At 52.6% G+C, this 13,563-nt stretch overlaps 2 protein-coding genes across 2 annotated transcripts in view; both read right to left on the reverse strand.

The window, feature by feature from the left end:
• NRROS (negative regulator of reactive oxygen species) overlaps positions 1 to 2,015 on the reverse strand; it is a gene marked incomplete at its 3' end in the record, with an annotated part of 5,567 nt that extends 3,552 nt beyond the window's left edge. Inside the window, 1 exon segment of the mRNA XM_010148973.1 lies at positions 1,894 to 2,015.
• An 8,449-nt stretch (positions 2,016 to 10,464) lies between these two features.
• FBXO45 (F-box protein 45) overlaps positions 10,465 to 13,563 on the reverse strand; it is a gene marked incomplete at its 5' end in the record, with an annotated part of 3,344 nt that continues 245 nt past the window's right edge. Inside the window, 2 exons of the mRNA XM_010148974.1 lie at positions 10,465 to 11,097; positions 13,011 to 13,367. Coding sequence (XP_010147276.1) covers positions 10,912 to 11,097; positions 13,011 to 13,367 — 543 coding nt within the window. The remainder of the gene's footprint in view (positions 11,098 to 13,010; positions 13,368 to 13,563) is intronic.

Here is a 13,563-nt window from a genome sequence, read left to right on the forward strand (position 1 = left end):
AGCAGAGCCCACAGGCAGGAGGGTCTGGGAGTGCCCGGCACGCTCGCCACACACGGTGCACGCCAGCCCCAGCACCAGCCCCCGCAGCCACAGCTCTTGCGAGCATGGGCACTAGCAACACACGGCCACCGCGGACCTTCAAGCTGGCAAGGGTCCCCCCAGCAAAGTTATCGGGGGGCAGTTACTCACCGCGTGGGGTGGTGCAACTCATCCTGCAGCCGGCGGCCCCTCCGGCTGTGCCTGGGGGGTTCTCGGGGCCAAGGGTAGGTGCGACCCGCTGGGTTTCTCTCCCACCCGCTTTCTCACTTAGCACTAATATAGACTTTGCGGAAGGAGCTAACGGAAACTGCAGTCACATGGAGGCAGAGAGCGCGGCCAGGCACTTCGCTTACTGATCTCAGCACTTACAACTCGGGTCATGCACTCGCAAACAGCTCCCCAGCAAGGAGGAACCACAGGGGCCAGGCAGGCAGGGAGGGAGATGCCAGGGGAACCAGCCCCTGCCAAGGGTCACATGGCTCCCGGCTCTCCTGCTGCTCGGGGGGACAAGCCAGCACTGGGAACAACCCTTACACCGTGACTCCCCTGCACAGCTCCAGCAGCAAAAACCCTACAAGGGTTTCAGGCAGCAGAGCTGGTGACCAAGGGGGGTTCTTGCCTGCGGAGCCATGCCACCAACCCTGCTGGGGCTGGAGAGAAGCCACGGGCTGGGCAGCACTCCCCTGCATGGCCCTTATTCCCACTGTGTCCCTCTGGCCCCCCACTTGCCTCCAGCTCCCTGCACAGGGGCCAAGGGATGTGCTTCCCACGGGGGAAGAAGGTGCTGTTATTGCCCACTGCATCGCAAGTCAAGGTTGACCGTATCCCCAGGTGCTGAGTCCCCGCTTTGGGACACCAGCGCCCAGCCCCTCGCGTTGTCTAGGTGAGATGGGATGCTCAGATCCCACCGCCCACACACCTTTGTGTCTCCTGGGGCTGCTCGGGATTTTGGCAAATGCAGCACCCAGGGTGCAAGTCAGACCCATCTGGATACAGGGATCTCCCAAGTACCAATCCCTGCATGAAGGTCAGCATAAATGGCTTTTCCCACAACTGCCAAGGCAGAGAGAGACAGAAATCCGCATTTCCAAGGCAATATGAACAGGGAAGCCCCCTTCCTCCTCACCCACATCTACTCCTGCACTCCACGTCCCTTCCCACCCCCACATCTCCCCTCTCCCAGGGTCATCATGCACCCCCAAATCCCTAGGAAATCCAGCTGTTGAGCAGGAAACACAGTCTGCCTGGATTTACCTACCTGGGAAAGGGTTGAAAACTATGGAGAAAGGATTCAGCCCTGCACAGGACCCTGTCCGGTAGGATCAGCAGGTACCGTCCTGCAACGTCCACGTCCCAGGCACCGGCACCAACAGGACTTTCTGCAGCAGCTGGGAGATGACCCGTGTTACTGTGGCGCACCAAGCAGCCCACCAAAGGACACTGCAGCCTGGGTCACACCCCCACCCACCAGACCAAGTGGCCCCCAAACTCCTGCAGCCAGCACAAATGACTGGGGAAACAGTTTTTCTGCCTGCACCCTAAATTTCATTTCTTCTCTGGAAGGAGACCGAGCTTTCCCCATGTCACTCTCGAAAAAGCCCTGTGGTTTCATTTCCTCCATTTTCAAGGAAGTTTGAAGTATAAAAATCAAGAAGGAAAAGAGAGAAGCACTCCTCATCCCAGTGAAGCGGAGCAGATGGCAGAAGCTCCGCAGCAGGGCAAAATTCCCATGGCACTGTTCGAGGTCATGTGAAGGGCTGGGACCAGCCAACAATTACGAACCCACCCCTCATCCCCCAAAACCCTGCCGCGAGCCCAGCCCGCACCGAAACCACTCATCTGATGCTTGGCAACGCAGGAGCTGGCAGAGATTTGCACCAAGGCTGGGAAGCCCTGAAGCTGTAAAACTCGAGCATTCTCACCCGCAGCAGTGCTCCGCTCCCGGGCGATCTGGCGGCTCCTGGAAGACCTTCTGAGGAGATTCCTGCCACCCCAAGGGTCAAACCAGCTTCCTCAACGCAGCCCAGGAGGAGCTGGGAGAGAAAACAACGTGCTTTAATCGCAGTCCCAGCCCGTTGCGTTGGCTGACCAACACCAGGCTGGCGTAACGCCCTCCCCCCAGCAGCGAGGGTGCTGGCTGCTGGGGCACCGTGGGACGGGAGAGCCCCCGCAGCACCCCGCCGCATTTCACCCACCCTGTGCTCCCCGGAAAGCAGCCGCTGGCTCTGCGCTGGGGCAGCTGGCAGCAGTGTTGCATTCACACTTTCCCCCACATCCTGCAGCCAGACGGCTTTGAAAACATCCCGAAGCCGCTGCTTGCTCCCCTCCTCTTCCTCTCAAGCAGCATCATGTCCCCACCCAGCCCTCCCAGTGAGGACTGGACGTGTCTTTGAGATTTGTTTGGATTTTGGTATCGGCACAGCAAAGGCCTAGGGATTGAGCAGCCAGGAGCTGCTGATCAGCTCCTTCAAGAAATGAAGCTCCAGTACAGCTCAACGGCACAGGTGGATTAAACCAGAAGAGACTCGGCCGCTTGGAGCTGTGTCCATGCACGCAGCTGCAATTCCTGCAGCTGTATGAGAGGACTGGGAATCCTCATACGGTTTTACGCCCAGTGAGATTCCTCCATTCCTCCCACCGCCTCTTCCCTCCAAACCATCTTTTTCCCTTAACAACCCTCAAACTGTCAAGCACCAACCAAGAGAAAAGCTGTGAGGAGAGGGCAGCCTCCCGGTCGCTCCTGGACTGCTGCACCCAGCACAAGAGCCCATGGGAAAGGGGAAACTGCAACAGAAAACAGCAACCCCATGGCTGCACCACGGCGCGTCCCTTCTTTTTCTGCAAGAAATGTGATTTCTTCCCGAGTGGAAGCACCAAAAGAAAGGTCACTCACGGTTCACAAGACTACAGCCTCGGCCAAGTCGGGGCAGAGCAAAAGAGAAATGTTTCTCCAGGGGCTTCCTCTGCTCCCCCTGCAACGGAGAAGTGGAGAGAATTAAACAAGTTGTTCTGCAAGGGATGACAGCACAACGCATCCCCAGAAAGCCTCCGGCTCTGCTCACTCTCCAGCATTTGGCCCAACAAGGAGAGGATGCACAGAGCACCCCTGCAAAGGGAAAAAAAGAGATGGGGAGAAGAATCAGCTGCTCTGGGAAAGGAGCCTGGGAAGGCTTAGATAAATACCTACAGACACATCTCCATGATCACAGAAATGCCAAACAGCATTACAGAAAATATTAGGTAGGCTCAAGCGACCAAGTGCCGCAGCAGCATCTCGCCTGTCGGACCTCACCAGAAAGGGGGGAGCGGCCGCAGGCTGAAGACCAGCGTCTCCCTCCAGCCGCTCTCTCCCAGGCAGTGTGGTCAGCCACCACTCAGAAAATGAAAGAAAATCCGAATTTTATCTTTAAAACCTACATGAACATTTCATATTTTTCTTGTCTGGAGTGTGCAGAGGCAGCACAAATGCATCAAGATGATGCAGGTGAAGAAGTTATTTGATGCAACGACCTGCTGTGGATAAAACAAGGGAAGCTGAAGGTCTACTGTACCTCAGAAGCCGACAGTAGCGGTCGTCATCTCTAATTTAAGATGAGCTATGAACATAAAAAAGAAAACAGATTATTCGTTACACAGCCAAAAGGGAACAGCTAAAATGGCCAGCTGGATGGCTTATCCTTAAGCTACAGCTCTGGAAGTTCACCAGCCTGAGTTTCTCGACGGGAGTCCACCCAGTTTATCCCCAAGGACCAGCGAAGCATGTGTCCCATCCCAGGATGGCGCGGGTGCACCCCGTCTCAGGATGTCATGGAGCACAAATGAGGGCATCTCTACAGCCCCAGTGCTGCAGCTGAACTGGAGCTCTGCAAGAAGCACAGCTTCCCTCCGGCGTATTTTCTTGCTGGGTAAACAAAGAGACAAAAATCAGCAATTTATAATCAGCTTCAAAATCTTCACCGCCCCCCCCCCACCCCGCCCCAGCCGTAGCCCAACAGCCTGCTTGCTTGTTTACTGAGCCACGCTCGCTCTTCTTCCAAGGAAACAGGTGCCAGCACTGACACTGGTCACTACGCTTCAGGCTCTGGTTTTGCAGTGGCTTGCGAAGCCCTGTGGCCAGAACATCCTCCTCCGGGCCCACTCCACCACCCCGCTCCAGCTCCCTTTTCAGCAGCAGCCCACGTTCCTGGATGGCTCTCACCCATTTATCCACAGCCAAGCTCACCTCTGCTCCCCAGTTTTCAGCAGTCAGGAATCTCCTAGCTCTTTGCCAGGTTTTCTGATGGAAAGAGGGGGTTCAGAGAAGTAGTAGTCTTTGATTTCTGGGATGTCTGCTGTCTTCTTTGAACCCAGAACAAATTCTGGGTTTGTCAGAGCAGAGCACAGGACTCACTCACTGCCTTCACGGCGACGTGCCGTGCCGCTGGCTGACACCTGCAAACACCAGGGCCGTGCGAGCTCAGGCAGGAGGGGGAAGGAAATAGCCCCACTAGACTGGCAACGTGCAACAAGCCCCCAGGTGAGCTTCCAGCAAGAACAGTTGGGAAAATGACGCCTTTGGCCTTGGAGGACATTTGACCAAGGACCTAGACACCAACCAGGAGCCCCACAGCAGCAATTTTCTTAGAGGATCCCCACTTTGACCTTTTATTCTCAAAAAGGTGCAAGCATCCTCTACAGGGCTCAGAAGAAAGGCAGAAATCGGTCTTAGTAGAAAGCAAAACCACGTTTCTGAGCGCAGCGCCGTGCAGGAAGGGAAGAGGGGAGCGGGTCAGCAGCTCAGCAGAGTCGATGCCTGGACCCGCGTGCCAGGGACGGAGGCTGCATACCAGTCCCCCTCCCGCAGGTAGGTCCAGCCTCTCTATCCCTGCGGTCACGGCTCTTCCTTCTCCCACATCTGACAGCGCGCGAGATGTAAATGAGGAGGAAGCGGGCCGCAGAAGGGCGAGCCGCAGAAGTGATCTCATTTCCCCCTCTGCTCGCCCACACACGCGGCCGAGCTCACCCTGCGGCCAGGTTCCCGCCGCCTCTCGTAGCCTTCACCCCCAGGCCGGGGGTTTGAGGTCTGCACACAGGATCCACCACCACAACGAAGTGAACCTCCTCCTCGGAGAGCGGCAGGGCATCCAGAGGACCAGGTCCTCGGCGGAGAGCATGCAGCAGGACTCATCGGATGTTGCAGCAGCAGAGCCTTGTATTGCTATAGCAACTGGAAGCCAAGTGAATCCACTCCCTTATGATTCCAGATCCAAGACAGACACTACGGGAAGTTCGGATGCTCTAGAGAACTGCTTTCAATGCATCTGCACGAGAACCAAGTGCCCGGAGGCAGAGACAACTGACTTCTCCCAGATCTCCTCAAGAGCTGGAAAGCTCCACGACCGGGCTGCTTACACCTGCGGTTTGGACTTTGCTTGCACCTAGACCTGAAAGCGTTGCCCAAGGTTTTCCCACAGGGTCACCAGATGTGGATAAACTGACCTCAGGTTTGTACTGTACAATCAAATAAACCAATAAAAGCAACCAAAACACCCAACCCATCTACTCCAGCACATTTACCAAAGTTTTTGGTGTAAAACCATCAGGACTGGAGGCTCTAAAGCACCAGAAGAAGATACGGACAAGTTACTGCCATGACGTCATTCAGCGATGCAAACGGTGGCAAGAAAAACGACTCCCATCGGTAGGCACACGTACTCCCTTCCTGCTGCCGTTCCACTAAAGAGAAGTGACTAATTGTGTCATTAATGTGAAGGGAACTGAAACTATCTCAGCTCCTTACAGAGCTAAACGCATCCCACCCAGCTTTCCCCTCTGGCTGGGAGAACCAACTTCCCGGCTGCGTGGCATTATCTCGCAAGCAACCTAAGGTGGATTTCACTCAGGGCTGGGAGCAAGCCGGAGTGTGCACACTCCAAAGTCTTCCTCTCCCTGGTCTTCAGCCTCAGGGCTCAGCATCCCTCCTTTCTGGCATGACACTTTTGGGACAAGTCTCTCTTGTGAGACCCCAGCTGGAGTGCTGCGTCCAACCGTGGAACCCACAACATCAGCAGGATATAGACCAGTTGGAGCGAGTCCAGAGGAGGCCACGAAGATGCTCAGAGGGCTGGAGCCCCTCTGCTATGATGAAAGGCTGAGAAAGTTGGGCTTGTTCAGCCTGGAGAAGAGAACGCTCCGGGGAGACCTTATTGCAGCCTTCCAGTACCTGAAGGGGCTACAAGGAAGCTGGGGAGGACTTTTTACAAGGGCCTGTAGTGACAGGACAAGGGGTAATGGGTTTAAATTCAAAGTGGGGAGATTTAGATTGGATATCAGGAGGAAGTTCTTCCCGGAGAGGGTGGTGAAGCACTGGAACAGGTTGCCCAGAGAAGCTGTGGATGCCCCATCCCTGGAAGTGTCCAAGGCCAGGATGGATGAGGCTTGGAGCAACCTGGTCTAGTGGAAGGTGTCCCTGCCCATGGCAGGGGGGTTGGAACTAGATGGTCTTTAAGGTCCCTTCCAACCCAAACCATTCTGTGATTCTATGATTCCATTAAACATTCATTTCACACAACACTTAGGAAATGCGAAGTCCAGGCTCCCACGGTGCTGTTTAACTTTGCCCTCTTGTGGGGAGGTGTGAGAATTCATTCGGCGGCCACACGACATGTACAGCACCAAACAGCAGTAGGAAAAATGCTGCTTAAAGTATAAATGAGCAGGTTCAGCAACACTGCAGGGAACTGTTCCCTGTGTTCACTGACCACTTAATTAATTTACCTCTTAGCCAAATTATGCCCTAGCGGGAGGCGGACTCCTATCACATGCAGGAATCAGACATGCCACACTCCTAACCATTTAAAAATGTGTTTTGCGAACGCAGGAAGGATCCGAGAGCAGAACACAGTTTTCTGGCCAGAAATTTCCCCAAATGATGTGTATTATGCAAGAACCAGCACAGTTGCGGAGAACGGCAGCATGCACCGCACTGAGCCACACTCCTGACGGCGCCCAGAGCTATCTATAACGCGTAAATGTTTCGCCAGAACCGAAATATCCGCAGTGAAACACAGCGGCTCAGGAATCAGAGGGCTTGTTACCTCTCAAACACCGAGAGAAAACACGGTTTGCACCATCAAATTACCATCAGGCCGAGCGTTATTTTAATTTAGCTCTGCTGTCGTCATCCCAGCCAAAGCAGAAGAGGGGTGGAAAAAAAACCACCAGAGGCAGCCATCTGGAAAAGAAATGGGCACATTAAGGAAATTTAACAGTGTGGATCATGGGTAAGCGGAGAGAAAAGCTGGTATGTTCCAGCTTGCTATGGGATTCCGAGGCAGGCAGAGAACGGCGGCGCATCCGAGGTGGCAGAAGTTCAGCCCACAGATCAAGGCCATCTGCTCCTGGCTCCTTCCGTCACCTGAAACCTGGCCAGAAGCAACAAAACCAACTGCCCTTTGCTAGCAGAAAGCACACACAGGACTCCCAAAAAGGCACTCTCATCACTGCACTTTAAGGGGGGAAAACACATTTTCAAGCAAACATCCTTCCCAGGGTGAGTTTCCCACGCCATCACGATTGACCGCTTCGTTCCCGCTGCACCTCCGTCCTCTTAGGGGCAAAGCAGCTGGCTGCAGGCCAACACAAGCCACCACCAAAGCCACGAGCCCGCGATCAATGGCCATATCGAGCTCTTCGCTTCCTCGGGTACAGAAACGGGAGCAGATCAGACGACCAGCCGTTAAGCTCCCTGCAGATTTCACAGCACACTTAAACCACAGCCACAAGGAACTCTGGAGCTTTGTTCCAATGACAGACAACATACTTATCAGAAAAGTCTGGATGTCCTGCAGGATTCCGAATCCTGCGAATCTGACCCATTTTTGTTAGGGGAACTACAACAGTCGATGTTCCTCCTGACCAAAGCCATTAATACCAGCCAGGGTAGGGAAATACTTCAAACAGCTGCTCAGCCAACTGAAGTACCGCAGGCCAGAAAGCGGGATCCCACGTTTTTGGCGAGCCAGCATCCAACCGCTTCGCTCCTGAAGCGGCTCACAGAGGTGTTAGCCAAAAACTCACTGCTTAAATGCAACTTCTCGATGCAGAGAGTTTGGAAAGTGCCTCGGAGCTCACAACCACACCACCATCTCCTACTTCTTTAAAATCACCTACTTCTTCCTCAAAGCACCGCGACATACCGAACTTCCGTACGGAAGGCTGAAGGACCCGAGAGCAGCAGAGCTGGGAAGCCACAGCAGTGAGCACAACACCTCAGTTCCAATCAGGAGACCTCCAGCAGCCAGGAAAGCCTTTCCCCACACCGTCAGGCACGAGTATCCTTGTTTCAGAGGATGCAATTCCCCAAGCGCTGCTAATTAGACCGCTGAGTTTTCAAGTCCTCGTTAAGCACTCATCACATTCTCTCTTTCCCAGAGTCGCGCGGCGAATCCCACAGTCCCAACACCTCCACCTCCTCGATGCACCAAACCGCCGCTCCGTTCCTGCCGTCACCACACCGCGGATGCCATCACACCACACACCGGTACGTCCTTCTGAATTACGGCAGAGTTTATTTAATATTTTGTACAGCCAGCTCTGGTCTCCAGGAATAAGTTATCATCTTACATAAGTGAGCCCCCCCCCCAACCCACCCTTAAGGAATGTTCAACTTTCAGCACTTTTAATTTAGAGGGAGATTACTGATGGGGTAAGACGCAGTCTGGAGAATGGAAATCAATCTTAATTTGTGGATAAAGTTCCTCGGGAGTTCTCAGGGTTTACTTGCATCTAATTGGATTCACGAACAAGCGCAGAGGTCACACCTTTCAGGACTGCACTGAGAATACATTCATCTAGGGGACAACTTTATTTTGTGAAATTGGACAGGGTTTTGTTTCCTTTTTTCCCTACTTCTCACCCCGGGGTCCTGCTATGCAGATACATCCTTTACAGTCTCGTACAATCAATGCTTGTAACAGATTCTTCCAAAAGGTACTCGCACGCCCCAGCACCACTTACATCATTTCTCACTGCGTATTTTGCTTAATACAGCCAAGAGGAATGGACCTCCATATTGCCTTAAAGCAATAAACAACACACAAAACAAATAAATACTTTTAAAGGGTAATGACATACATACTCTGTTCCAGTGCAGAACTTGGTTATCTACCAGGTAAAAAGCATCCCCAAGGACAGCTTGGCAGCAGCAGACCAGAAGCCTCGCTCGCTGGCACCACGCTCCTCACGTCACTCGAGTAATGAGGGGGGAGATGAGCAACAGTCTGAGGAATTCCTCTCTCTCCCATCCTCAGAGAATTGCCAGCGTCCAGTACTAAGCAATTCACATCCTCTAGCGCAAATAAAGCAAAAAGAGGTTGTAGAAACATCTCCTTCTCCCTCTCTGGAAAGCATGCCCAACTCTGAAATGGTTCAGCCAGCCCTGAGAAACCCCAACCAACACGCAACGAGTGACAGGCTAGCCGCAGGGCTTGAAGGTTTCGATGCCCTATTAAAAAACGGCTCTGCCGGGGCTCCCTGCGGATCTTCCAACATCAGGGGAAAGCAGCTGCACCAGGAAGTCCCTCCTCAGTACAACCCTCAGCTCCCCAGCCGCCCTAGCCAGCGTATGCCTGCACACCCACGCACCAGCGGGGGTTGTACACAGCTTTTGGAAAAAACGGTGCAAGTGAAAAGCCCAAACATTGAACCTGATCCAGAATCCCCAGGAAAGGGTTGGTGGCCTACTCATCCTGACTGAAAACAGGTGGGTGAACACCTGGGTACCATGGGATTTTATTTGAATTGAAGAAAGGTTCAGCTGAGTCTTAAAGCCTTACTGAGCCGTTTAAGTTGAAAACAAGGTCTGGATGCAGAAACTGAATGCTCCTTCCTCAATATTCTGAAACACTTCGCAGCAGTGATTAGAAAGCTTAAGAGTGCTTTTGAACGTTAGTGTATTTGATGTCGAAAGGAAGACGAGCTCTCCGCTGTGTTGCGGCTTCCTTTCCTAAAGGGGACTGCAAATTCCGGTGAAAGGAAACTCGTGGGGAAAACGTTCTGTGTTTCCCACGGAGAACAAAACTGTTGCTAAAGCTATGGAAACTCTCACAGAAAATGACCCAACGTAGCACCGTACTCCACAAGAGCATCCCAAAATGCTTTACAATACGGCAGAAGTACACTGACATGATGTTATATACCTGTCCGAGGTATATTTTCTGATGTCACGTAGTGGGAGAGGGGGTTTCCCCTTTAAGAAATTATGTCCCAGTTAGAATAAAGCAAACCCTTTCTTTTAACTGCTCTTTTCAATGTGCTCTATATATACACCCCTTAAAATACACTTAAAAATAGCTGCACACATTTTGTATCATTATACCAGAGAAGGGCAGTCCAGGCAGACCGCGCTTCTCAGTATGTTAAAAACTGTAAATAAAACCCAACCAAACTCGCTCTCCTCCGGCACCCACGCTGGCCCAAAGGAGGGAAGGGAAGGAACAAGCAGTTTTAAAATGGGAGTCTTTCACAAAACACGCTACTTACAAATCTCGGGTTAACTTCCTTAAGCAGTTTTGTACCAAATCCTTTCTTAAATATCTGAGGTCACGCACTGCCACCTTAGCAAGGAAATCTGTTGCAACATGCATGTGTCAGCTTCCCACTCAACCAACTGCAACCCTGAGGATTTTTCTGGCCTGGTAGAAAGAGGAAATGTAACAATTCCTGAAGTATGGCTGGTCCTCCGTTTCAGAACTCCGTGCGATTCCCTCGATGGTTCTTGGACACACACCCACACTTTTTTGTTTTTCCTCTAATACACGTTTCCCTCTAACCAACATGCAGATTTCTCCTCCCAGTCATCCACATCTCGATGTCCCAGCAAAACAATCCACGTCATCCATCCAGAGGTTTTCCCAGGTAGACCAAAGTCACTTCTGTGTTACCATAGACAGCAGACACTGCTGGATACAGGCAAACCTTTGGCAGTCCTCTGAAGGCAACTCCCAAGAACTCGTAGCCCCTCTCAAACGCTAATGTTTTGTCTTCCATGTCCAGGATAACTCGAATCCTTTCGCCTATCTGGAAGCAGAAACAGGAGGGGAGAATAAAAAAAATACAGAGAGTCAGCGTATTCAAATGGAGACACAAAAATACAGCTCAGCCCGTGTACAGCACAGCAAGGCTGCCCCGATTCTCACGACTTCTGTGATGGGAAATTCTCAATTTCGCTCAAATGCGCTAGGATCCCGAGTACCTCTGCTGCCGTCTGCAGTGGGCAGCCTGTATCTAACCACTTAGGCGATAACAAACCTAACTCCTCTTATCTGAACCTTGCAAGAGCACCAGGAGCAAGCATACTGCCTGCCACGTGCTTCAGAATACTGCGGGTCTGGAAACTTTGTAATGGCCCCCAAGTTACCCCAGCTGTGTGTTTAGCTGTGGCTGAGCGATAATGGCTCCGCGAGGAGCACGTTTACAGACAATGAACTCGTTTTAGAAATGTAAGTGCAACGTAAACACACCAGAATACACTACTGTGCAGGTGCTGTGGCTGACAGGGGTATTCCCTCACCAAGGCAGAAGGAAATACCAGGTCAAAACTTAGGCAAAACCTTATACCTATATATACACACACACCCCCGAGTGAAACCAACGCTGAGCACAGCAAGAGACTCAGCTCTAGGCATGTGTGGTGCTCCCTGTACTTCTCTAGTAAAGAGAAGTCCCAGACACCACAGCAGGATGCCGCACGAACTTCTGCTACTTCACCAGCCAGCCCCGATGCCGGGGATTTCTTCCAGCCAACACATATTCCTTCTAACCCACACTGACACACACGTGTATTTCCTCTGTGTGTTCTGTGAGCAGATCGCTGTACGTGCCTTAATAAACACAAAATACTCCCCCAAAGGCACAGCGATTCGAGCTCTGACCAGTTCCTACAGAGGAAGCAGCAACTGTGCTCATTCCTGAGGCCCCACACTCTTGGCTTCAAAACCTTTCCTCGCCCTGCTGCTGCAGAAAGGCCTAGACAAGGACAGCAGAAAGCAACCACGAAGGGTCAAGCCTGGAAAGTGCCGACCCAATTTGCATGCTAAGGAACATGCAAATGGAAAGAGATCTAAAATTCTTTAATTACACTAATTTTAGGTATTATTTGCAAGAATGGCAGGTATAACCTTCAGAAAGAATTAAGTGCTTGGCAGTGAACCTTTACATGAAATTTAGGAGTATCGGATACAAGTTACATCACAGATCATCACCCACAACTGAAACATAAACCAATACTCATAACAAAGCCACAGCATCACGAGATGGAAATTGTAACACGTACAGCTTGAACCGTAACGCGAGGAAAACCAGCAGTCAAAATGTGAGCAGTCAGAAGAACAAACACTTCTACAGTGACAAAAAGGTGGAACAGCACCTGCTCTTCAATAACCTGAAAGGATTTGAAGATCACATCCCAGCCAAGGGATGTCACCTAAAGGAACGCTGCCAGCAAGCCAACAAGCAGCACTCAGCAGTGCCGCAGGTTTTTGCAGGAAGGCTCTTACCTAAGCGCTAACCTCAGCTCACACCACTGTACAACAAAGAGGTAAAATACCACAGACGTTCACCTTGCTGTGGGGCACGCCGTTACTTCAGAAGGCTGCAAGAGCCTTTTCAGCTTTTGTTTCAGCAAGCAACATGGTGTCTAAGCAGACGCCCATGGTACACGCTTCACACTCAGTATTTGAAATAAAACCGGGAAAGAAACCTGAGGGTCAGGTGTGCTGAACACCACACAGAGCCTGAGGAAGCAGTAAATGCAGGGGGAAAGGCCTCACAAGGCACAGTCGTTTGCCTTCTGCAGGGAAGGCGAAAAGACCCTTAGGTGGGTGTTTAGGACCAATTCAGCAGACAGCTAGGACGCGCAAGGGAGGAGGTCATCGATGGCCAACCGCCATCACACATGGTGGAGCTTCCAGGCCGCACCAAGCCCCGCTCACCTGGTATTTGGGTGCGTTATTGCACTGGGGGAAACTGCCGTTCACCTCTCCGTTATGCAGCAAGTTATTGTCCACCAGGTTCCAGCCCCAACTCTGGTCGTCGCTCCCCAGCAGGGCCACGTAACCCTGGCACTGCATGGCCGCCCGCTTCGTGGCGATGCCGATGACAGCCACGGTGCCCAGCGGGCCCTCCCACCACACCTCCCAGGCGTGGCGCCCCTCGCTGAAGCCGATCTTGGTCCGCGCTCCGTCCGTGCTCTGGGCGATGGGGTTGCGGTGCAGCGTGAAGCCATTCTTCTTGATGTAGACGTTCCGTGAGCAGTCATTGGTGCTGAAGGCGTGGTGGAAGGCACGGACCTCGGGGAGGAGGAGAAGGGAGACAAAACCCTGTCATGTTTTACAGGCGCCCCTTGGTTTCCAGGGCAGAGCAGCGGGAGGGTGCATCCCCCACGTTTTACAGGCCCCCCCTTGGTTTCCAGGGCTGAGAGGCTGGGAGATGTGTCCCCAAGCGTCCCGGGGGATCCCCAGGGGGCTGGGGAGGGTGTCCCCGAGG

The sequence above is a fragment of the Eurypyga helias genome, unplaced genomic scaffold, assembly GCF_000690775.1.
Source record: "Eurypyga helias isolate BGI_N326 unplaced genomic scaffold, ASM69077v1 scaffold19633, whole genome shotgun sequence".
NCBI lineage: Eukaryota > Metazoa > Chordata > Aves > Eurypygiformes > Eurypygidae > Eurypyga > Eurypyga helias.